Genomic DNA, 27,643 nt, shown 5'->3' on the forward strand with positions numbered 1-27,643 from the left:
TTCATAAATACCTTCCATCAGCTCTCCTAGGGATTCTGAGGCTTTTGCAGACATGCTCCATCTTCTTGCTCCCTTTTGTAGCAGAATTATTAAGTACATAGGACTTCTCTCAATCCTGTAACACACTAGGCTGAGTGATGAAAGACTGCCTTTTGCTTTTACATGTCTGGCACTAAAGCTCTCCAAATGCATCCAGTTTTTTTGTTGTTGTTGTTGTTGTTTTTGTTTTTGCTTTTTTCTAGAGATGGGCTAGAACTTCTCTTCTGGAAAACTGGACTTCCACAAAGTCTCTCTCATCAGGGTGATTGTCTAAGATAGTATTTTCCAAACACTGCTAGACTATGGCCCTGAGGCATCAAACAAGTTCACAAGCCACTGCAGGGTCCACAGCAGCATCCATAGCTGGTCCCTATATGTTTGTTATCCAATGCATAGGTGGGTGAGGCTCCTTCCAAGTCTCTTGGCATATGGTGGTAGGTCACATAGCTTCCACAAACGCTCTCCCACAAAGGTCCGCGGATGAATGCCAAATGTTGTTGTTGTTGAGGGGGGAAACAGTGAAGGACATTTTATCAAATACTTAGTGAAAAAATAATGTTCTCAGAAAATAGAATGGAACGGGCCACCTTGGTGGCTCAGTTGGTTAAGTGTCCAACTGCTGATTTCAGCTCAGGTCATGATCTCAGGGTTCTGCAGTGGAGCCCTGCATGGCCTCCATGCTCAGCAGAGAATCTGCTTGTCCCTCTCCCTCCCACTTTGCAACTCCCCACTGCTTGTGCACTCTCTCCTTCTCTCAAATAAATAAGTAAATAAAATCTTTAAAAACAAAAAGCAAAAAAAGAAAATAGAAGGGAATTTTTTTTACACATTTTATGAGTCTAATAACATAATTCTCATACTGAAGTCTGACAAAAACATCTACAAAAAAGATTAGAAGATACCTCATCACACAGACAAAAATCCTTAGCAAAATATTAATAAATCAAATCCAAGAATATAAAAAACAAAATACCTAATAAATAATAGGTTTTATTCTAGAAATGTAGGGGTTTTCTTTACCCCCTGTAAAATCAATGAATATAATCTGCCATATTAAGAGACTATTAGAAAAATATACTCATCTCAATAAATATGGGGGACATGTTTGAAAATATTGAACACCCATTTATGGAAAAACGGAAAGAGAAGGGAATTACCTCAACCTTATAAAGCACATTCAGGAAAAACCTATGGGTAACATCATACAAATAATATTATACTTATTAACTAAGTATAATACTTAATGCTTTCCACCCAAAAAATCACTAAAACACATGGATGTTTTACTACTCCTTACTACTTTCATTCAACATTAACCCTGTACAGTAGAATGAGGAAAGAAAAAGAAGTATACGGCGTACATGCTGAAAAATAAAAAATAAGACATTCTTATGGTCTTATTTTTTATTTTTCAGCATGTACGCCGTATACTTCTTTTTCTTTCCTCATATGGGGGAACAGGTGGTGGGTGATGGGGAGGGCACGTTTTGCATGGAGCACTGGGTGTTGTGCAAAAAGAATGAATACTGTTACGCTGAAAAAAAATAAATAAATAAATAAAAAGGGGGAAAAAAAAAGAATTCAAAAGGGTAAAAAAAAAAAAAAAAAGACATTCTTTATTCTCAAAAGATATGAGTGTGTGTGTGTATGTGTGCATGTTGTAAAATGCAAGGTCAACAAAAACCACTAGAAGAACTAGTAATCTAAGTACTGCAGACCGTTAACAAATTCCAATGATCTCTGTGAAAGGCAAATTTTTAGTTTAAAAAAAAAAGTAACAACCATTTTGCTTCTAGCAGTAAATTTCGTATCACCTTTGTTCATCTTTATCAGCATTTGTGTAGGAGACAGTAACTCTGAAATCCCTGAATACTTGCTTGGTTCAGGCACATATACACAATGTGCTGCAAAATTTGTTTTTACAATGATTCATTCTGAGCAAGTGCTCTGAATTCTTATGATATAATATTTTTATCATTTAACAATTCTGTACCTACAATTCTGTACAGTTCCATGTTCTCTGGTGACTAGTTAGAATAAGACTTCTCTATACCTATTGGGAGTCATTTTGTTTATTTTACTACATCAGATCACAGATAAAAGATTAAGATACAAAAATCAATTATATTTCTACTTAGTAGCAACAAACAACTGGAAAACCAAGTTTAATGAAAGCAATACTATTTTACAACAGCACCAAAACCCAAAACATAGTTAGGAATAACATAAATATTTTTTTCAAATGTTCACTATAAACTAAAAAACATTTTTTAAGAACATATTTATGGTTTGCAAGACACTATATTGTTGTCAATAATCCAGAATTCATCTATAAGTTCAATACAACCTTAATTAAAATCCTAAATGGCATTTCTTTTTTAGAAATTGGCAAGCCAATATTAAAGTTTAAATGGAGATGAAAAGGATTCAGAAAATCCAAAGCAATATTGAAAATAATAAACAAAGTTGAATAATTTACATTACCTGATTTTCAACATTACCATAAATTATGATAATCAATAACATAAGGATAGATAGACCAATGAAGCAGAAGAGAATCCAGAAATGGAACTCTCTTACATTCTCAATTGATTTTTTAACAAAAACATCAAATCAATTGAGTGAAAAAGTCTTTATAAAAAATGATGATAGAACAATTGCAAAGCTATTGGGGAAAAATTAATCTCAATCCTTATCTCATGCTCTATACAAAAATTAATTTTATTTAAAAGAAAAGTTAAATCAAAACATTTTAGAGAAACATAGAAAAATAATGTGGATGACCTTAGAGTAGGCATATATTTTTAAAAATAACTATAAAAGAAAAATATTTCTTTTTTTAGGCGAGATGGTGGACGAGTAGGGGACCCCATTTCAACCAATTCCCTGAATTTAGTTGGATATCTACCAAACCATTCTGAACACCCACGAAATCAGTCTGGATCTAAGAATATATATCTGGATCTCTACAAGCAGATAAGCACTGCTTTTTTCAAGGATTGGAAGTGCACAGTCATGAATATGCCGGGAATTATCAGAAGATAAACATACTCCTCACTGTGTGAGGATCCCAGAGCCCTGAGGTCAAGACCTGAGCTGAAATCAGATGCTTAACTGACTGAGTCATTCAGGTGCTTTATGTTGTTCTTTTTCTAGTTCTGATAACTGTAAGATTAAATTGTTTGAGATTTTTCCTGCTTCTTCTCTTAGAACTGCTTTTGCTGGATCCCAAAGGTTTTAGACTGTTGTGTTTCATTTTCATTTGTTTCCATGTATTTTTTTATTTTATTTTTTATTAAGTTTTTTAATTTTCATCCCAGTATAGTAAACTGTTATATTATTTTCAGATGTACAATTTACTGATTCAATAATTCTACACATAATTACTTAGTGTTCATCATGATAAGTGTATTCTTAATCCCCTCACCTATTTCACCCATCCGCCACCTACCTCCCCTCTGATATGCTTTATTTTAAATAAGAGCCCCAGGGAGGGAGACAAATAATAAGGGACTCTTAATCTCAGGAAACAAACTGAGGGTGGCTGGAGGGGGTAGTGGGAGGGATGGGGTGACTGGGTAATGGGACACTAGGGAGGGTATGTGCAACAGTGAGTGCTGTGAATTGTATAAGACTGATGAATCTCAGACCTGTACCCCTGAAAAAATAATACATTATATGTTAATTTTAAAAAGAACCCTCAGTTATTTTTTCCTACAAGAACAATTTTTGCTTGAAGCATAATTTAGAATACGTGAAGTATATATATATAAAGCATTCATCCAAGAAAAACAGAATACACATTTCTTCAAGTACATACAGAAGAATCCCCTGGTCATGTCATCATGTAAAAAGAAACATAACAATGGGCACCCAGGTGGCTCAGTCAGTTAAGCATCTGCCTTAGGCTCAGGTCATGATCCCAGAGTTCTGAGATCAAGTCCCACATCTGGCTCCCTGCTTTGCAGAAGTCTGCTTCTCCCTCTGCCCCTCACCCTGTTTGTGCTCTCTCTCATTTGTTCTCTCTCTCTCAAATGAATAAAATATTTTTTTAAAAAGAAACGATAAGTATTCTAAAATTAAGATGACTGAAATCATATTAAGTATACTTCCCAACCACAATAGTCCAAAAGTAAAAAAGCAAAACTAGAACACAGTCAAAAAATCTACAATGTAAATACTAAATATTGAATATATAAATATTAAACAACACACCACTGCATAAGCAATAGGCCAAATAAGAAAACGGCAAATCAAAATAGTCTCAATACAAAAGAAAAAGAAAACACAATATTTTAAAACATATGGGATGGAGCAAAAGCAGATGTTAGAGTGAAATTTATGCTATAAATGCTTGTATTAAGAAAAAATTTTTAGAGGTGACTTTTTTCTAGGTACGTCACCTGAGGTAAGAGAAATAAAAGGAAAGAAAAAAACTATTGGGACTGCATCAAAATAAAAATCTGTATAATGACGAAATAACCAACAAAACTAAAAGGCAACTGAATGAATGGGAGAAGATATTTGCAAATGACATGTCTGATAAAGGGTTAGTATCCAAAATATATAAAGAACTTATCAGTTATGATAAGGGAAGACTCTGTGTGATCTGAGCCCTGCTTCCACTCTGATCTCATCTCCCATCACGAAGCCACACTGGTCTCCTCAGGGCCTTTGCACCTGCTGTCCTCTGCCTGGAAATCTCTTCCCCTGAATCACACAGCTGCTATCATGTCAATCCCAGTAACTCAGAGTAGGTTTGATTTTCCCAAATCCCTCTCTTTTATGTTTTACCTTTTTTATTTTCTTCAAAATACTTACCATCATCTGAAATTCAGATTTAAAAGGGATTGGCCTCTCCATTTCCCATGGAGAAGAGAAGGGAGATGGGGGAAATTGGAGGGGAAGATGAACCATGAGAGACTGTGGACTCTGAAAAACAATTGAGGGTTTTGGAGGGGTGGGGTGTGGGAGGTTGGGTGAACCTGGTGGTGGGTATTAAGGAGGGCACGTATTGGGTGTGGTGCATAAGCAATGAATTCTGGGACACTGAAAAGAAATTTAAAAAATGAAAATAGAAAATAAATAAATAAATAAAAGAAAAAAAAAAAAGAACTTATCCAACTCAACACCCAAAAAACAAATAATCCAATTTTAAAAATGGGCAGAAGACATAAACAGACATTTCTCCAAAAAAGACATGCAGATGGCAAACAGACACATGAAGATATGCTCAACATCACTCATCATCAGGGAAATGCAAATCAAAACTACAATGAGATATCACCCTACACCTGCCAGAAAGACTAAAATCAACAACACAAGAATCAGTGGGTATTGGTGAGGATGTGGAGATAAAGGAACTCTCATGAATGGCTGGTGAGAGTGTAAGCTGGAGCAACCACTCTGGAAAACAGTATAGAGATTCCTGAATCTCTTAGGATCCTTAGAATCCAGCAATCACACTACTGGGTATTTACCAAAGAATATAAAAACATTAATTCAAAAGGATACATGCACCCTTATGTTTATAGCAGTATTATTTACAATATCCAAGATATGGAAGCAGCCTAAGGGTCCATAAATTAATGAATATATAAAGAAGTAGTGGGGTGTGTGTGTGTGTGTGTGTGTGTGTGTGTGTAATGGAATATTATTCAGCCATAAGAAAAGAATAAATCTTGCCAATTGCATAGCATGGATAGAGCAAGTTATAATAATGCTATAAGTCAGTCAGAAAAAGACATAATTTCACTCATATGTAGAATTTAAGAAACAAAACAACTGAGCAAAGGGAAACAGAGTACAGAGAGGCAAATCAAGAAACAGTCAATTATAGAGGACAAACTAGATGTTTACTAGAGGGGTGGTGAGTGGCAGAGTGAATGAAAGAGGTGATAGGGATTAACTAGTGCATTTCTCATGATGAGCATTGGGTGATGTATGGAATTGCTGAATCACTACATTGTACACCTGAAACTAACATAACACTGTATGTTAACTATAATGGAATCAAAATAAAAAATAAAAAGACAAAAATGCAATAGAGAAATTCAACAGCAGAATCAAGCAAAGAGAAGAAACAATATGCAAATTGGAAGACATGTTCAGGCACAGAGGAAAAAAAAAAAGAAAAAGAATGAAGTCCTACAGGATTATGAGACACCAACATATGAATCAATATATGCATTACTGCAGTCACATTAAAAGAAAAAGAATGAGGCAGAAAGCTTATTGAAGGAAAAGGAGCTGAAAAATTCCCAAATCTTAGAATACAAATGGATATCTGAGTTCACAAAAGTCAAAGAATCCAAAATAGGATCAACCAAGATAACACCAAACAGATTCACATTATAAACAAATTATCAAAAGTCAAGGAAAAAGAGAATTTGAAAGAAGGCAGGGAAAAGTGGCTACTCATATACAATGGAACCCCCACAAAACTATGAGTGGATTTTTTTAGCAGAAACCTCGTAGGCTAGGATGGAGTGGATGATAGAGTTGAAGTTCAAAAATATCTGCCAACCAAGAAGTACTGTATTCAGAAAAACTGCCTTTTAAAAATAAAGAAAGATAGTCTTTCTCAGACAAACACAAAGTGAAGTTTATCACAACTAGATCTGCCTTCAAGAAATGCTGAAGGGAGTTCCTTAAATTAAAATGAAAACACACTACGCAGCAATGAAAAAGCATAAGAAAATGTAAATCTCAATGGTCAAGGTTATAAAGCTGTGATGATGATATATAAATTACTTTTAACCTAATATAAAAGTTAAAATATAAAAATTTGTTTATATTTTGAATACACAATATAAACAGAAGCAATTCTGATTAAAACAGCACAAAGTATGTGGAAGGGAAGTAAAAGTATAGATTTTTAGGGCGCCTGGGTGGCTCAGTGGGTTAAACCTCTGCTTTCAGCTCAGGTCATGATCTCAGGGTCCTGGGACGAGTCCCACATTGGGCTCTCTGCTCAGCAGGGAGCCTGCATCTCCCTCTCTCTCTGCCTGCCTCTCTGCCTACTTGTGATCTCTCTCTCTGTCAAATAAATAAATAAAATCTTTAAAAACAAAGTATAAATTTTTATGTACACAATTGAAGTTAAGCTTATCAACTTAGAAGGTTACAACTACAAGTTACTTTATACAAGCCTCGAGCTGTATAAAGAAAAAAATCTATAATAGAAACTCAAAAGATAGAAAAGAATCAAAGTTACTACCAAAAAAATCATCAAATTGGAATGGACAACAATGACAGACAATAAAACTGCAAAACAGAAAACAGTAAACAAATGACAATAGTTAATCTTCACCTACTAAAAATGAACTTAAAACTAAATGGATTGGGGCACCTGGGTGGCTCAGTGCGTTAAAGCCTCTGCCTTCAGCTCAGGTCATGATCTTGGGGTGCTGGGATCAAGCCCTGCATCAGGCTCTCTGCTCAGCAGGGAGCCTGCTTCCTCCTCTCTCTCTGACTGCCTCTCTGTCTACTTGTGATCTCTATCAAGTAAATTTAAAAAATTAAAAAAAAAACTAAATGGATTAAATTCCCCAATCAAAGGGCACAGACTAGCTAAATGGATTAGCCTCAGGGCACACCTGGAGCTAGCCCCTCCACTCTGTATCCACAGACAAATGGCCCAAATGCTATCATCAACACCTAATGCAGTGTGTATGCCTGGGCATGAAGGTGCAGTTATGGTAGTGTATGCCAACAACCAGTGACATGACAGCTGCTAGTGAGCCCATAATTGGACTTGGCCTTTGCTGCTTGCTCTGGCCTCTATCACTGTAAGTGTATCCAACCAGCCCTTACCCCTATACAGGCACCTGGAATAGGCCTCTATAGCTAAGTGTGTGCACTCAGTCACCGCCAGCCACTAGCACTGTCTGTCCCTAGTCTCTAGGGACTGAACCTGGAGATGTTCCTGAGGACTCTAATACCCCCCAGCAGCCACTGAGGACTGTCTGACCACACAAAGTCCATGCCATGGACCCTAGTGGCCTAAGCCAAGGAGACATTACACCCCATGGACCAAGTGCCATCAACACTTGCCCCAACAGGGTACACTGCACCACTAGACCCCGGATCACCACTTACTCCAGAATGCCCCCTCCCATAGATGGAAGTCTTCCCTTACCAAAGTCAATCCATAAAGTCTGGAAGAGGTGACTGCTTCTTCAAATAAGTAGATAACTACACACAGCTACAGGGATCATGAAGAAGCATAGAAACATGATGCCGCCGAAAGGATACAGTAAACCTCCAGCAAATAGCTTCACACAAATGGAGATCCAGGAATTGTCTGATAAATAATTCAAAATAATTGTTCTAAAAATGCTGAGAGAGCTACAAAAGAAACAATGTAATACAGATAAACAATGTAATAAAATCAAAAAACAATACAAGAACAAAATGAGAGGTTCAACAAATAGAAAATATAAAAAGAACCAAACAGAAATTGTGGAATAATCCAATAACTATACTGAAGAATTCAGTAGAATAGTTCAACAATATAACTGACCAAGCAAGCAGAATCATTAAGCTAGAAGACAGATCAATTGAAATTATCCAATTAGAGAAACTAATGGAAAAAGAATCCAAGGTTATAAAGAAAGCCTATGTGCTGTATAGGACACCTTTGAGAGAAATAATGTATGCATCACTGGAGTCCCAGAAAGAAAAGAGAGGGAGAAAGAAGTCTTACTTATATAATGACTGAGAACATCTCAAACCTGGGGAGAGATTTGGACATATAAGTTTATGAAGTTAATAGATCACCTCAAAAATTCAATCCAAAATGGTCTTCTCCAAGACACATATAATAATAAAGAGACATTGTAATAAAGCTATCTAAAATCAACAAGAAAGGAAAGTGGCAAAAGAAAAATATTGTCTCTCATAAAAGAGAATCCCTCCCACCCCAGAAAGCTGTCAGTAGATTTCTTAGCAGAGATCTTGCAAGTCAGGAGACAATAGGATGGTATAATCAAAGTTCTGAAAGAACGAAACTGGTAACCAAAAATACTTTACCCAGCAAAGTTGTCCTTCAGAAATTAAAGATGAGATAAAGACTTTTGCTAGTAAACAAAAGCTAAGGGAATTGCAACACTAAATCTGCCTTAGAAAAAATGCCAAAAGGAGTTCATCACGCTGAAATGAGAAAAGCTAATCAGTAACATGAACACAAATGAAGCATACAACACATCTGCAAAGGCAAGGACATAGTAAAATTCATAATATTCAAACTGTAATATGGTTATGTGTTAACTCTAGTATAAAAGTTAAAGGAGAAAAGTATTAAAATAGCAATAGCTACAGTAATTTCTTAGTGGATACACACTACAAAAAGATGTTATTTTGATATCAAAAACATAACAGGAGGGGAGACTTGGGAAGGGTTTTGAAATTGATCAAACATTACTATTTTGGCATAAAATAAGCTATTATACATATATTTTATGTAAGTTTTACAGTAACCATAAACAAAAACCTGCAGTAGATTGACAAATAATAAAGAGAAGGGAATCAAAGCATACTACTATGAAAAATCACAAATTCACAAAGGAAGGCAGAAAGAAATAGGAAATAAGAAGAAATAGGAAAATAACAATTAACAAGTTGGAATTAGTAGGTCCTTGCCTATCCATAATCACTCTAAATGCAAAGGAACTGAATTTCCTAATCAAAGGACAGAGAGTTGCTTCATGAATAGGTAGAAAAATAAGACCCAAGTATATGCTGCCCACAAGAGAATCACTTCAGCTATAAGGACACACATAAGCAAATGTAAAGGAATGGAAAAAGATTTTCCATGCAAGTGGAAAACTAGCAAGCAGGGATAGCTATATATCGGACAAAATGGACTGTAAGTCAAAATGGCAACAAAAGGGGTAAAAAAGATTATATAATAAGGCAGTCAATTCATCAAGAAGATATGACAATTATAAATATATATCCACTCTACATCGGTGTACTTAAATATCATAAGTACTAATAAAACTGAAGGGAGAAATAGACAACAATACAATAATACTAGGGGACTTAAATACTCCACTTCTTACAAAGGATAGATATTCAGACAGAAAATCAACAAGGAAAAGCTGGACTAGGACCAGACTTTGGACCAAATGGATATAACAGACACATACAGAATATTCCATTTAGCAGCAGCAGAACACACATTCTTCTCAAGTGTGCATGGAACACTCTCCAGGACAGATCATATGATAAGCCATAAAACAAGTCTTAGTAAACTTAAGATGTAAATCATACAAAGTAACGTTTACAACAACAACAATAGGGAACTGAAAATTAATAATTGAAGGAAATCTGGAAAACTCACCAATACGTGGAAATTCAGAACATGCTCTGAAATAACCAGTGGGTCAAAGAGGAAATCAAACATAAATCAAAAACTATACTGAAATAAATGAAAATGGAAGGACAACATATCAAAATCTCTGCAAAGCAGCTCTAAGAGGGAAGTTTATAGCAATAAACACCTCCATATAAGAAAAAAGATATAAAATAACCCAACTCTATACCTCAAGGAAAAAGAAACAAACAAACAAAAAAAAAAGCCACCAGATTAGCAGATGGAAAAAAATAACAAAGAGCAGACCAGAAATGAATAGGGATGAGAAAAACAATAAAAAGATTAACAAAATAAGAGCTGGTTTCTCGAAAAGACATACAAATTTGACAAATATCTAACTAGACTAAGAAAAAAAGAAGATTCGAAAAAGAAAAGATTCAAATAAATAACCATAAATTAAGGAAGAGACATTATAACTGATAACATAAACATGCAAAGGGTCATAAGCAACTATTATGAACAATTATATGTTGACAAATTGGGAGAACCTAGAAAAAGTAGATAAATTCCTAGAAACATAACCGACTAATACTAAATCATGAAAAACTAGAAAATCAGAACAGACCAATTTTGAGTAATGAGATAAAATCAGTAATCATAAATTTCCCAACACAGAAGAGGCCAAACCAGATAGTCTCCCTGGTGAATTATACTGAACACTTAAAGAATAATTAATGTTAATAATTCTCAAACTCCTTCAAAAAACTGAAGAGATCATTTCCAAATTCATCCTATAAGGCCCGTTTTATCTTGATACCAAAGTCAAATGAGAATACTATAAGAAGAAAAAACTATAGACCAACATCTCTAACGAATACAGATGTAAAAATTCTCAACAAAATGTTGCTAAACTAAATTCAACAGAGCATTAAAAGAATAAAATGCCATTATCAAATGTATTTATCTCTGGAATGCAAGGATAGTTCAATATATGCAAATCACTAACTGTGATATACCACATAAACAGAATGAAAGAGAAAAGATAGTAAGATTCTCTCAATAAAAACAGAAAAAGCATTTGACAAAATACAACATCCTTTCATGATAAAAATAATCAGCAAATTAAGTATAGAAGGAACACACCTTAACACAATAAAGTCCACATATAATAAACCCACAGCCAATATCAAACTTAATTGAGAAAAGCTGAAAGCTTTTCCTCTAATATGAGGAATAAGATGCTCATTCACACCACTCCTACTCAACATAGTACCAGAAATTGTAATGAGAGCTGTCAGGGTAAAAAAATAATAAAAGGCATCCAAATTCGAAAGGAAGAAGTGAAATGGTCTTGTAGAAAATATAATCTCATATAGAGAAAGTCCTAACAACCCAACCAAAAAAGGTGTGTTATAACTATTAAATTCAGTAAATACAGTAACTCTGTAGGGTACAAAATCAACATACAGAAATCATTTGAATTTCTATATACTAACAACAAAGCAGCTGAAAAGAAATAATGGTATCATTCTCACTAGCATCAAAATCAGTAAAAATACTTCAGAATAAATTTAAATAAAGTGAGAGATCTGTACCCTGAAAATGACAAAACTTTCATGAAAAAAATCTAAGACACAAAAGAAAAGATATCTTGTGTTCCTGGATCAGAAGAATTAATAGGTTAAAATGTCAATACTACCAATACCATCTGTAGTTTCAAAGCAATCTATACCAAAATTCCAATGACATTTTTCAGAAATAGAAAAAATTACTAAAATTTATATGGAACCACAGAAACTTTGAAAAGCCAAAGCAATCCTGAGAAAAAAAAAACAAAACTAGAGGTACACAATTCCTGATTTCAATTATACTCCAAAGCTGTAATAATTATAACAGTATGGTACTGTTGTAAGAAGAGCAGACCAATGGGACAGAATGGAGAACCTAGATCAAATCCCATATATATGCTCAAAAAATACTTGATGAGAGAGCCAAAAATATTCAATGGGGAAAAAAGAACCTATTCTATAAATGGCATTGGGAAAACAGGATATTCTCATGTAAAAGAATTAAAGTAAACCTCTAGTTTATACAATTCACAAAAATTAACTTGAAATAGATTAACAACTTAAATGTAAGAATGAACGCCATAAAAATCCTAGAAGATGACATAGGGAAAAAGCAGTGCCATTGACGTTGTTTGCAATGAGTTTTTAGATATGACACCAAAGCACATGCAGCAAAAGCAAGTAATAATGGGACTTCATCAAACTAAAAGGCTCTTGCATAGCAAAAGAAATCAAAAAATGAAGACAATCTATGGAATGGAAGTGAATATCTGCAAATCACTTTTCTGGTAAATGTCCAAAATATACAAAGAACTCATAAAACTCAGTAACAAGGGTGCCTGGGTGGCTCAGTGGGTTAAATCCTCTGCCTTTGGCTCAGGTCATGATCCCAGGGTCCTGGGATCGAGTCCCACATCAGGCTCTCTGCTCAGCAGGGAGCCTGCATCTCCGTCTCTCTCTGCCTGCCTCTCTGCCAACTTGTGATCTCCATCTGTCAAATAAATAAATAAAATCATAAAAAAAAAAAAACCTCAGTAACAAAGACCCAAACAATCTGATTTAGGAATGAGCAAAGGAAGAGAATAGACTATTTTCAAAGACATAAATATAGACAAAGGTACATGAAAATACGTTTAATATATCACTAATACCAAAGAAATGCAAACCATAACCACAATAAGATAATTCCTTACATCTATTAAAATGGCTTTCATCAAAAACTGAAGAAATAACAAATATTGGCAAAAATATGGGGAAAATGAAACACTTATGCACTGTTGGTGGAAATGTAAATTGGCATAGCCAATACCCATATGAATAGCAGTGTGAAGGTCCCCTTAAAAGTTAAAAGTAGAACTACTATATGATCCAGCAATCCCATTTCTAATCCACTTCATATCCACAAGAAATGAATACAAGATCTTGAATAGAAATCTGCATCCTCATGTTTGTATCATTTTTCACAATAGGCAAAATACGGAAACAGTGTCTGTCAATGAATGGATTGGTAAAGAAAACGTAGTTTTATATAAAGTAACATTTTATTCAGTCATGAGGAAGAAGGAAATCCTTCCATTTATGCCAACATGGATAAACTTGTGGGCATTGTGTTAAGTGAAATAAGTTAGACAAGGAAAGACAAATGTTCTATAGCATTGCTTATGTGTGAAATCACCAAAAAAAAAAAAAAAAAAAAAGGAAAACAAAACAAAACAAAAACTGAACTCAAGTAAACAAAGCATACATAGTCTGTGATTACCAAGGCTGCTGGTGGGGGAAAGGGAGAGATGTTTGTCAAAGGGTACCAATTTCTAGTTATAAGATGATTTAATTTCTGGGATTCTGAGGTACATCATGATGATTATACTTAATAATACTGTATTACATACTTGGAAGTTACTAGGAGAAAAGATTTTAAATACTCTCACCACGAAAAGAAATGTTAATTATAGCACATGATGGAGGTGTTAGCTAACAATATGGTGGTAATCATTGTGCATTGTGCAATATCTAACCATACCAAATCATGTTATATACCTTAAAATGACCCACAATGTTATAGGTCAATTACATCTCAATAAAGCTGCAGAAGGTGGTAAGGGTCAAGATAAACATAAACTTAAGACCAAAAACTGTTAAATTACAAGAAAATAGGGGGAAAGCTCTTGAATATTGGTCTGGGAAATAATATTTTAGATATGGCATGAGAGAACAGACAACAAAAACAAAAAGAGACAAGTGGGACTGCATCAAACTTAAAGACTTCCTTTAATAATATATATATATATATATATATATATATATATATATATATATATACACACATATTTATTTTTAGAGAGAGAGAGGGAGAGCAAGGGAGGAGGAGGGGCAGAAGGAGAGAATCTTTCAAGCCCACTCCCCACTGAGTAGGGAGCTGGACCTGAGACTCATGAGACCCTGACCTAAGCTAAAACCAAGAGTCAAACACTCAGCCAACTGAGCCACCCAGGGGCCCCCAAACTAAAAAAAACTTAATAAAGGAAACAATCAACAGAGTGAAAGTGAGACCTATCTGCTAACCACGCATCTGATAAGGGGTTAATCTACAAAATATGTAATAACTCATACAACTCAAGAGCAAAAATAAATAATGAGATTTTAAAAAGCAAAAGACCTGAATAGACATTTTTCAAAAGAAGATATACAAATGACCATCAGATTTTTGAAAAGGTGTTCAGCATCACTAATCATCAGAAAACTATAAATCAAAGCCACAACTTACACCTTTTAGGATAGCTATTATCAAAAAGATAAAAAATAACAAGTCCTAGCAAGGGTGTAGAGAAAGGGAAACTTTGTACACTGTTGCAAGGAATGAGGATGGCACACTCATTATGGAAAACTGTATATAGACTCCTTAAAAATTAAAAAATGAACTACATTATGATTAAGCAATTTCATTTCTTGGTATATATATGTAACTAATATGTTAACTACCATGATTGTGGCAATTATTTCACAAAGTATCAAAACAATTCATTTATCTTAAATATGCATTTTTCTTTGTCAGTATACCTTAATAAAGTTTGAAAAATAAAAACATATATGTTAAATGGAATAAAGAATTTATACTGAAATGAGTGTTCACATTAAAGGAAACCAATTTTATAATGGAAATTCTCTGGAAAACAATGTAGTTAAATGATTTTGCAATTAAAGCTTTGATCTGTGCAAAAGAAAAGAATAAAGAATTTAAATATAAACATTGGAGTGCATATGGCCCTTCTTTTCATGACATCTGTATCTTTGGGGTAAATACCCAGTAGTGCTGGGTCATAGGTAGCTCACAATGAATCATGGAACACTACATCGAAACTAATGATTTACTGTATGGTGACTAACAGAACACAATAAAAAAATTTAAATATATACTTAAATATATAGATAGAATTTAACTTACACATACATACATATGTATTAATTATATTTTATAGACTATAATTACATATGTGGACATATGCACATTGTTATAAGTATATTTTAATGTAATATACACATATATACACATTATATACAATTTGTATATTATATACATATATATACAATTATATAATTATATATATATAATTAAGTGCCATTTGTCTTGGTAATGTTAATAAAAATACAAAGTAACAAACAAGATGGGATTGGGAGGGAGACAAACCATAAATGACTCTTAATCTCACAAAACAAACTGGGGGTTGCTGGGGGGAGGTGGGATTGGGAGAGGGGGAGGGGACTATGGACATTGGGGAGGGTAAGTGCTATCGTGAGTGCTGTGAAGTGTGTAAACCTGGCGATTCACAGACCTGTACCCCTGGGGATAAAAATACATTATATGTTTATTAAAAAAAAAAAATTGGAAGGGGAAGCGAACCATAAGAGACTATGGACTCTGAAAAACAACCTGAGGGTTTTGAAGGGTCAGGGGTGAGAGGTTGGGGGAACAGGTGGTGGGTAATGGGGAGGGCACGTTTTGCATGGAGCACTGGGTGTTGTGCAAAAAGAATGAATACTGTTACACTGAAAAAATAAATAAAATGGAAAAAAAATACAAAGTAACAACTACGTAGATTTTACAAAACAATATTACCTTTTCCAAATGTGATCTCACAACGTGCGTTTATATCTTGGCAGCCTCCATCATAACACAGATATTTGTTTTTACATAAACGTCCATTCTTTATAGTTACATCATATGGACATTCTGGTGACCCTCCATCACAAAATTCAGCAATATCACATTCATGATGTCTTGCTGCCCTACATTGAACACCTTGTCTTTCAATCTAATAGAAATTAAAATATAAAAAATAAAGCATTACACTTAAGATTGTTGTATTTCTCAGTATTTATTTCAAAATTGTTCTATTTCAAAATTAATTCTATTTATAGTTTAATGACCTATTTATTCATTAATGTCTATTAGTACCTTCTTTATATCAAGCATTATGCTTATCATATTGAAAAAATTGTATGTTATCAGCTACAACAGGCAATAAGCATATGCACATGGAAAAGTATAACATAAATATGATGTGATGATTGCCAAAGTTCTGTTTGCATTTCAGTGCAAGGGAGGAAAAATCACTTTTAGCTTGAGATAATTATTTCTTGGGTGAGAACAATGTAATTCAGACAATTTCTAAATAAAATATACTTACTCAAAGCATAGTTTGTAAGTATGGAATATTTCTAATTCTATGACAAATGTGACACATAAATAACAGAATAAACAGAGGAAAACCAAAGGGTAAGGAGGCAGTTCTTAGATAAGAAACTCAATCATAACTATTCTCCTGAATTACCCTGTAGTTAATTAACACTTTCATATACAGAATCTGAAAATGTACATAAACCGTCTTAAAGGGACATCTATCTCATACATCTTAATTGATGATTTCCAGGTGACAATAAAAAGATCACAGATGTAAGAATGTAACCATATGATAAGATTCTAGAAAAAAATAACAAAATTGCATTAGTCAAGGATAGTCAAGAACACAGAACCCATGGTAGGTAGTTCAATAGAGGGATCGTCATATGACAAATCTGTTACAAATATATTGCAGGAACTGAAAAGGAAAACAGGTGAAGAGTCAACATCTTCAACATATAAACTAGTATGTGATCTTTCAATTAAATGATCTTTGAATAAATAATAAGTTTGTAGTTTGAACTTTATGCTAACATAGCATTTAGAAAGTGCTATTCTAGTAAGTTTCATTATTTATACATTTATGGGAGATTGTTGTGTCTTTCAATTACATACCTACAGGTACCTACCACAACCAGTAACAATATTTTTATTTCTAAAAATATAAATAATGGATAGAGTAAATAAAAAGTCCCTTTTAAGGGAGATCTTCTGTATTAAAAATTGTACAATAGCTCTCAACCACGGCTTAAGAACAACAGCATAAAGTTAGGCAGAATAATCACATAAGAAGAAAACCTGAACATCCAAGTAATCTTCACAAAATCAGAAATCAGTAATCTTCACTAAATACAAAATTTAGTATATTTTTCTTTATCTGAAATTTCACTTATTTTTTTGTTTTAATTTAAATTCCAGCTTCTTAACATACAATATAATATTAGTTTCAGAAAGTTCATTTATTTTTATTTACAGCTATAGGTCTAAGTGATTTAAAGTATTAAGACATGATTCATTACATACTTGGAAGATATTAATAAACTTAAATCTTACTTGACAGTCCCTGCAGCATAATCCTGCAGCACACTGTGATCCTGGTTTCAGCAGACAAGTGTGAGGATTACAACAGCTAGCAGGTCCACATTGCTATGAATTAATGAAATGCACAAGTTAAAGTACATCATGATAATATAAACTTTGGCAAGAACTATATTTACTGGGCTTATTTTTTGAGTTTTAGGCAAAAATATTAATGCTGTCAATATTTATAGTTCTGTATCTCTAAACAATTAGAATACTAAAGTAAGACTTTCATTTCAAATCAAAACAGAGTAACCAGTACCAAGAAACTCTTACCCAACTAGAAAACTAGGAAAAATATATGAAACAACTTTTTTTTTCCAGAAATTAGAGAATAGTGAGAGATAACAGAATGGTGATTAATAGTGTCTGAAGTGTGGGGAAAAAGGGGAGATACTGTTCAAAAGGTACAAATTTTCAGGGTGCCTGGGTGGCTCAGTGGGTTAAGGCCTCTGCCTTTGGCTCAGGTCGTGATCCCCAGGTCCTGGAATCGAGCCCCACATCAGGCTCTCTGCTCAGCAGGGAGCCTGCTTCTCCCTCTCTCTCTCTGCCTGCTTCTCTGCCTACTTGTGATCTCTGTCTGTCAAGTGAATAAATAAAATCTTTAAAACAAAAAAAAGGTACAAATTTTCATTTAAGAATGAATTAGTTTTCAGGATCCACTGTAAAACATGATGACTATAATTAACAGTACTGTATCATACTCTTGAAATTTGCTAAGAGGATAGATAAAGTGTCCTCACCACATACCAGAAAAAAAAAAGGGAACTTGTGAAGGATAGGTTAATTAGTTTGATTGCAGTAATCATTTCAGAAGTTATACATATATCAAAATATTATGTTGAACACCTTAAAATAAAATTTTTATTTGTCAGTCATACTTCAGTAATGCTGGAGTTGGGGAAAGGTATATAGAATTTATGCCTACTGCAAAGTCAGAATGTCCCCAAAGCTTCCCTCACTACTTACAACAAACACAAGTTCAATGGATTTCCAAAACAACTCTAAGGTTTGGTAATCTACTAGAAGGACTCACAGAACTCACTGAAAGCTGTTATAATCACAGTTATGGTTTATTATATGGAAATGATGCAAATTAAAATTAGCCAAGAGAAAAAGCAACTAGGATAGAACCCAGGAAAAAAATTGGAAGGGGAGGCGAACCATAAGAGACTATGGACTCTGAAAAACAACCTGAGGGTTTTGAAGGGTCAGGGGTGGGAGGTTGGGGAAACAGGTGGTGGGTAATAGGGAGGGCGCGTTTTGCATGGAGCACTGGGTGTTGTGCAAAAACAATGAATACTGTCACGCTGAAAAAATAAATAAAATGGAAAAAAAAAAGATGTCAGTCCTTCCCAATTTTATCTAGAGATTTAATGCAATTTCAATAAAAATTCCAGCAAGTTATTTTGTTGATATTGACAAACTCAATCTAAAGTTTATATGGAGATGCAAAAAAAAAAATTGCAGAATAGTCACATAATACTGAAGAGAAGGAAAGAAGAAGAAAAAGGAGGTGGAGAAGGAAAAAATGAGGAAGAAAACTGAAAAACTGACAACACCCAACGTCAAAACTTACTATGAACTATAATGACAGTGTGGTATTCACAAAAGAATAAACAAAGAGACCACTGGAACAAAGTAAAAGCCCCAGAAACAGACCAACACAGATAATAAATCTTTAACAATGGAGTAAATATAGAGAATGGAGAATGGATAGTCTTTCCAACAAATGGTGCAGGAAGAACTAGATATTCACATAGAAAACAACGATTAGATGCTGACTCTAACTTTCACAAAAAAATAACTCAAAATGGATCATAAATTAAATGTAAAATGTAAGGCTATAAAAAACTCTAGGAGGGTAGATTTAAGAGCAGATCTTATGTGAAGTGCTCTTCCACAATAAAAATAATAAATAAATAGGAATAATAATAATCTTAAATAAATTCTTTCAGAAAGTACTGAGCTCAGAATTGCCTTGATGCTTAAACCAGAAAATATTCCAAGACAAGAAAAAAATGCAGACCACAATCCCCTTGTGAAGATAAGTGCCGTCAACCCAAACAAAATATAAGCAAATTAAATCTACCACTATATATACAGAACAATGTAAGTGAAGCTAATGTTAGAATGCACGGTTGGGTTAGCATTCAAAAACCAATCAATGAAATGCACTATATTAATTAATTAATTTTAAAAAGGAGAAAACTCATTTGAATCAGCTCAATAGACACAAAAATAAGACATTGGACAAAATTCAACACTAATTCCTGATTTGAGACTCTTAGCTAACCAGAAATAGAAAGGAACTTCCTCAACATGCTAACGGTATCTGTTTACCAAAAAAATTTTATCTAACATTATATCTAATGATGAAAGTCAGAAAGCTTCCTCCACCAATAAAAACAAAGCAAAGACCATTCTCAACATTTCTAATTGACACTAGATCCAAGGTGAATTCACAAAGTCAACTGTATTTTCTATACTAGCAATGAATAATTCTTAAATAAAATTTTAAAACAATGCTATAGAAACAAACTAAAGAAAAACTAAATGAATTAAAGAAGAGCTAATAACTGGAGATACACACCATGTACATTGATTGGCAGACTCAATTTTAATTTAAAAAAAGTAATTCTCCCAAAATTGATGTATGGATACCACACAATTCCAATAAAATCTCTATATTCACATGCTAATTCTCCAATTTATATGGAAATACAAAGGTCTCACAATAATAAAACTATCCTAGAAAAAAAGAACAAAGTTGGGTGATTTACATTACCTGTTTTCAAGATTTACTGCGAAAATACATGAATTAAAATAGCGTAGAACTGGCATAAAGTATGGTTACATAAACAAACAGAAAAGAATTCAGGGATAGACACACATGTATAGTAATTTACTTTCATAAGAATGCTAAAGTAATACAATGGTTAAATATAGTCATCTTAACAAATAAGAAATATCTGATACTCAAATGGAGCCTAATGAACCTCAAAAACACTCCTCAAAGACAAAAATGCACCCAAAATGAATCAAAGACCACTTGTGAGTGATAATTGTAAAAGTTCTCAAAGAAAACATAGGAGAAAATATTCATGACCTTAAGTAGGCAAAGATTTCTTAGGACATAAAACATTATGACCATAGAAGAAAAAAATGATAACTTGGTCTTCATTAAAAAAAAAAATGTCTGTTATTCAAAGATGTTGTTAAACAACCAAGAAGGTAATACATAGATTGGAAATAAATATTTGTAATATACATGTCTGACAAAGAACTAGTATCCAGCCTATAGGGAAAAAACTCTTACAAATCAATAATAAAAAAACAAACAATTTAATGATTATTTAAGGACATGAGAAGATGTTCAACATCATTGTACTCAAAGAAAACACAAACCAAAACCATTTTAATGGTTAAAACTTAAAGGGCTGCAACATCACATTTTGGTGATGATGTGGAAAAAATTAAGTTTCATATGTTGCTGATAAGATTGTAAAATAATATAACAATTTGGAAAATAGTTTGCCAGTTTCTCATGAACATATACTTATATGATCCAGCAATTCTACTTTTAGGAATTTGGAATAATGGCCCACTACTGTTAACAACTCAAATACCCATTAGCAGGTAAATGAAAAAACAGATTGTGCTATATTTAAACAACAAAGTATTGCACAAAATAAAAAGGAAGAAACTATTGTGACATAAAGCAACATTGAATGAATCTCAAAACACAGTACTGAAAGGAAGAAGCCAGGGCCACCTGGCTGGTTCAGTCCTAAGAGTATGTGACTCTTCATCTCAGGGTCATAAATTTGAGCCCCTCATTGGGTATAGAGATGACTTAATTAAACAAATAAATAAACTGAAAGAAGAAAGGATATGTAAGGCATCATTCTATTCACATGACTTTCTAGATCAGGCAAACTGACAATTAGATGTTTCCTGAACAGGTATCACAATCTCAGATTTCAAGATATAGTACAAAGCTACAGTAATCAAAGCAGCATGGTACTGACACAAAACCAGACACTCAAATCAATGAAACAGAATACAGAATTCAGAACTAAAGTCACACTTATGTGGGCCATTGATCTACAACAAAAGAGGCAAGAATATACAATATGGAAAAGACAGTCTCTTCAACATATGGTGTTAGGAAAATTGGAGAGCTACATGCAGAAGAATAAAACGACAACTTTCTTACACCATACACAAAATAATCTTGAAGTAAATTAAGAAACTACATGTGAGACCAACCTGAAACTGTAAAACTACTAGAAGAAGACACAGCTGGTAATTTCTTTGACATAAGCATAGAAACATTTTTCCAGATATTTCTCCTCTGACAAGGGAAACAAAAGCAAAATTAAACTACTGGGACTGCACCAAGATAAAAAAGCTTCTGCTTAGCTAAGGAAACCATCAGTGAAACAATAGGGCAACCTACTGAATGGGGTAAGATATTTGCAAAATTACATATCCAATAAGCGATTAATATCCAAAATATATAAAGAGCTGTTATAGCTCAACACCAAAAAAAAAAAAAATCCATTTAAAAATGGACAGAGGGGGGCACCTGGGTGGCTCAGTGGGTTAAGGCCTCTGCCTTTGGCTCGGGTCATGATCCCAGGGTCCTGGGATCGAGACCCGCATCCGGCTGTCTGCTTAGCGGGGAGCCTTCTTCCTCCTCTCTCTCTGCCTGCTTCTCTGCCTACTTGTGATCTCCGTCTGTCAAATAAATAAATAAAATCTTTAAAAAAAAAAAAATGGACAGAGGACCTAAATAGACACTTCTCCAAAGAAAACATACAGATGGCCGACAGACACATGAAAAGATACTAAATATCACTCATAATCAGGGAAATGCAAATCAAAACCATAATGAGATAACATGTTACACCTGTCAGATGGTTAAAATTAAAAACACAAGATAACGAGTTGGTGAAAATGTGGGGGGAAACAACATGCATTGTTTGATAAGGCAAATTGTTGTAGCCATTGTAGAAAACAGTACGGAGGCTCCTCAAAAAATTAAAAATAGAAACATCAAACAAACCCATAATTCTACTTCAGGTCCTTACTAATTGAAAAAGATATGTACACCACTATGTTTATACTTGAATTGTTTATAATAGCCAAGATATGGAAGCTACTCAAGTGTCCTATGATAGATGAATGGACAAAGAAGAGGTGGGAGATATATCTGTATCTATATCTATAAATATAATGGAAGATAGACAGATAGATACAATGACATATTACTCATCCATAAAGAAAAATATAAAATCCTGCCATTTGTGACAACATAGATGGACCTAGAGGATACAATGCTAAATGAAATAAGTCAGTCAGAGAAAGATCAATACCATATGATTTCACTCAAATGTGGAATTTAAGAAACAAATCAATAACAACAATAAAAAAGACCAAAAAATAGAGAAAAATGGTGGCTGCAGAGGGGAATGGGCAGGGAAATAGTGAAAACAGATAAAGAGGAGTAAGAGTACACTTACTATGAAGGGCACCAAGAAAAGCACAGAATTGTTGAATCATTATGCTGTGCACCAGTTTCAAGTATACCAGTTTCAGGTATACCGTAACACTGTATGTTAATTTTAAAAGAAATTAAGAGAAAAAGAACTTAAGAAAGAGAGAGAGAGAGAAAGAAAGAGGAAGGGAGGAAGGGAAACAGATTTAAGAGGGAGGACTTGATCTACCGAATGGCAAAACCTGGGTGGCTCAGTGGGTTAATGCCTCTGCCTTCAGCTCAAGTCATGATCCCAGCGTTCTGGGATCAAGCTCCGCATCAGGCTCTCTGCTCAGCAGGGAGCCTGCTTCCTCCTCTCTCTCTGCCTGCCTTTCTGCCTACTTATGATCTCTGTCAAATAAATAAATAAAATCTTTAAAAAAATAAAATAGTGTGGTATGGATACAAGCATATTCAGACCCATATATGTATCACACCCTAAAAACACTTCCATCTATCTTGTAATCATGGAAATGTATAACAGCTGCAGTATGGCTGCAAATACTGAATTGTCTTAAAGTTCTACAACCTGGACCTTTTGCATCCACTATATTTTCAGAGCTTCCTTACCAAGTGTATAATTAAAATCACCCTATGTTCAGACTGCACTATTAATAGCCTTACCTTACCATATTACTCATCCCATTGTGGAATAATACCCTAAAGGATACTTGGTGGAGGGCTGACATGTTAATCTTCAATAAAACATTTATAACATATCCAGAGGTTAAGCACAGGTTTGGAAAGATCTTAGATATTTAGTTTAGAACACAAAAGTTCATTCTAGCCACCTATTTTTCCCATCAGCAATAATTTTTAGGAGTACATTTTCTACTTGTTCAAAATCCTTCAACCTATGTCTATAAAGTATATTCTGGATGTATTTCAAACTTAATTTCACTTACTGTCAATATTCTGCATAGTACTCAGTCATATTTGAGATACGTAACATTTATGACAAAGATATGAGCTTAAACAATTAATTTATTAATTAACTTTACTATTTATCAGACTTACTTCCTCAGTACCACAGTCACACGCTTCACCTATCTCCACTCTGCCATTGCCACAGAGTGCTACCGCATTTTTTCGCATTCGTGGCTTGTTCTGAAGACATTTGGCACCCATATTTGAAATGAAATTTTCAAAGGCACTCAAACTGCAACTGCTAAACGTCTTCACACCACTTGATCGCCTAGAGGTGAATCCATAAAATGTCATTGGCAGTACACTTCCAAAAACACAACTCTATATAATATAAATTACTTTCAAAATGTTAATTTCAATAGGTAATGATAAATGTTTATAACAAGTGCTTAGAGGTCAAAATTATTCCTGGGTACATCATGTGATTTTATTTACTGGGATACATATCCTTCTTCAAATAAAATTAAGTACAATTTAATAGTAAAAAATAAACAAGCCAAAACAGATAATATAAAAAAATGGGCAGAAGATATGAACAGACACTTCTCCAATGAAGACATACAAATGGCTATCAGACACATGAAAAAACGTTCATCATCATTAGCCATCAGGGAGATTCAAATTAAAACCACATTGAGGGGCGCCTGGGTGGCTCAGTGGTTTGGGCCTCTGCCTTCGGCTCAGGTCATGATCTCAGGGTCCTGGGATCGAGTGCCGCATCGGGCTCTCTGCTCGGTGGGGAGCCTGTTTCTCCCTCTCTCTCTGCCTGCCTCTCTGCCTACTTGTGGCCTCTCTGCCTACTTGTGACCTCTCTCTCTGTCAAATAAAATATTTAAAAATAAATAAATAAATAAAATATCATTTAAAACCACATTGATATACCACCTCACGCCAGTTAGAATGGCCAAAATTAGCAAGACAGGAAACAACATGTGTTGGAGAGAATGTGGAGAAAGGGGAACCCTCTTACACTGTTGGTAGGAATGCAAGTTGGTGCAGCCACTTTGGAGAACAGTGTGGAGATGCCTCAAGAAATTAAAAATAGAGCTTCCCTATGACCCTGCAATTGCACTACTGAGTATTTACCCCAAAGATACAGATGTAGTGAAAAGAAGGGCCATCTGTACCCCAATGTTTATAGCAGCAATGGCCACGGTTGCCAAACTGTGGAAAGAACCAAGATGCCCTTCAACGGACGAATGGATAAGGAAGATGTGGTCCATATACACGATGGAGTATTATGCCTCCATCAGAAAAGATGAATACCCAACTTTTGTAGCAACATCGACGGGACTGGAAGAGATTATGCTGAGTGAAATAAGTCAAGCAGAGAGAGTCAAGTATCATATGGTTTCACTTATTTGTGGAGCATTACAAATAACATGGAGGACATGGGGAGAAGAAGGGGAGAAGGGAGTTGAGGGAAATTGGAAGGGGAGGTGAACCATGAGAGACCATGAACTCTGAAAAACAACCTGAGGGTCTAGAAGGGGCAGGGAGTGGGAGGCTGGGGGAACAAGGTGGTGGGTATTAGTGAGGGCACGTGTTGCATGGAGCACTTGGTGTGGTGCAAAAACAATGAACACTGTTATGCTGAAAAGAAATAAAAAAAAATAAAAATAAAAATAAAAGTATCTGAAGCAAAAAAAAAAAAAAAGAAAGAAAAAGAAAGAAAATAAATAAACAAGCCAATTAGAAAATCGGCACAGACTTGAATAGATCATTATTCAAAAAATACATATAAATGCCCAACAGGAAAATGAAAAGGTACTCAATATCACTAGTCATCAGGGAATTTCAAATCAAAACCACAATAAGATATCACCACACACCTGTTAATATGGCTATTATCATTTAAAAAGATCAGATTTGAAAAAAATAAAATTAAATTAAAAGATCAGATTTGGCAAGGATATGGAGAAATTGGAATCCTTGGTACACTGTTGGTGGGAATGTAAATTGGGGCAATCACTGTGGAAAACAGTAGAGAATTTCTTCACAACATTAAAATAGAACTATCATATGATCCCACAATCCCACTTCTGGGTATACATATAAACTAACTGAAACCAGGATCTCAGTGAGATATCTGCACTCTCACATTCATTGTAGCATTATTCACAATAGCAAAGATAGGGAAGCAACCTAAATTTCCATTGACAAATCAATGGTTTAAAAAAATGTATATATATGCATATATATGTATATACACCCATATGCAACAACATGGATGAACCATGAGGACATTATGCTAAGTGAAGTAAGCCAGTAACAGAAGATAAACATTGTATGATCTCACATATATTTATTTCAAGTAGTTAAACTCATGGATGCAGAGTTTGTACCATGTATAATGGTGGTTGTCAGGGGCTAAGAGGAGGTGGAAATGGGGAGTTATTCAATGGGTATAAAGTTTCAGTTATTCAATATGAGTACATTTTAGAAACCGGCTGTACAACAAGTACCTATAATTAACAATACTGTATTGCACATTTAAAATTTTAAGAGAATTCCTGTTAAGCATTCCTACCACAATAAAAAAATTAAAAATAGATTAACTTTATTTTATATACATTATTATATTAATTTTGAGCTTCTGGGCATGACTGCTTATAAATTCTTGTATATAAAGAAAAATATATACAGGTATATGATGTCTCTTGCCTAGGAATGAAGAAAACCCTGTATCCATTTATGTCTATTTCTGGATATATATCAACAATTCTTCAAACTTCTCTTCTACTCCCTCAGTCTTTCCCCTGACTATTATAAAATTAAGAATCAAACTCTTTGAAAGTTTGAATCTTTTCTGTTTTAATTTTTTTCATTATTTATTCACAGGTTTGTAGCACATTTATGATAGATGATTCATTAAGTAGTAAGTTGTTTGAGGCAGGAACTTTATCATCTTTATTACTGGTATTACTTATCACAAGTACAGTACTTAGCAAACACAGAGTCAATTGTCTATTGATTTTTTATAATAACAAAAAACTTTTATTAAATAGATTATACTGTGCTTGGTTCTGAGCTTTCTCACAGATCTCAGAGAAATTTTATATTAATCAAAATTTTATGTCATTATGTCCACATACCACTAATAAAGATAGCTTCAGAGAATATTTCCATAAGATGAGTCACTTTCAATATGTAGTAAAACTATCAGATAAGGAGAAAACTGACATTTGTTGAGTACCTATTATTAGCTAGATATTTTATATACTTGAATATTTAATACACACTACATATCAGGGAGACTGGTTTTGTCACCAACATTCTATAGAAATTGAACTAAAGTCCAGAAAAGCTAAAAACCTCACAAAACTCAAGTTTGTAAATTAGCAGGATCAGCATTCACACACAACTGTTTAAGTTTTCAAATTCAGGTACTTTTTTTACCCTCAAATTCATCTTTGAACATTACATAATAAAATATTTACTATTAAACATGAATATATTTTTACTATAAATCATAAATTTTGATAATAGTA

General features: G+C 34.0%; 1 protein-coding gene across 1 annotated transcript in view; it reads right to left on the reverse strand.

Moving 5' to 3' along the window:
* Positions 1 to 27,643, reverse strand: part of ADAM32 (ADAM metallopeptidase domain 32) — a 145,926-nt gene that overhangs the window by 34,382 nt on the left and 83,901 nt on the right. Inside the window, exons 12-14 of the mRNA XM_045997445.1 lie at positions 24,243 to 24,420; positions 17,657 to 17,749; positions 16,040 to 16,235 (exon numbers count right to left, since the gene is read on the reverse strand). Of these exons, the coding sequence (XP_045853401.1) occupies positions 16,040 to 16,235; positions 17,657 to 17,749; positions 24,243 to 24,420 (467 nt within the window). The remainder of the gene's footprint in view (positions 1 to 16,039; positions 16,236 to 17,656; positions 17,750 to 24,242; positions 24,421 to 27,643) is intronic.

Source organism: Meles meles, chromosome 2 (genome assembly GCF_922984935.1).
Source record: "Meles meles chromosome 2, mMelMel3.1 paternal haplotype, whole genome shotgun sequence".
NCBI classification, from domain to species: Eukaryota; Metazoa; Chordata; class Mammalia; order Carnivora; family Mustelidae; genus Meles; species Meles meles.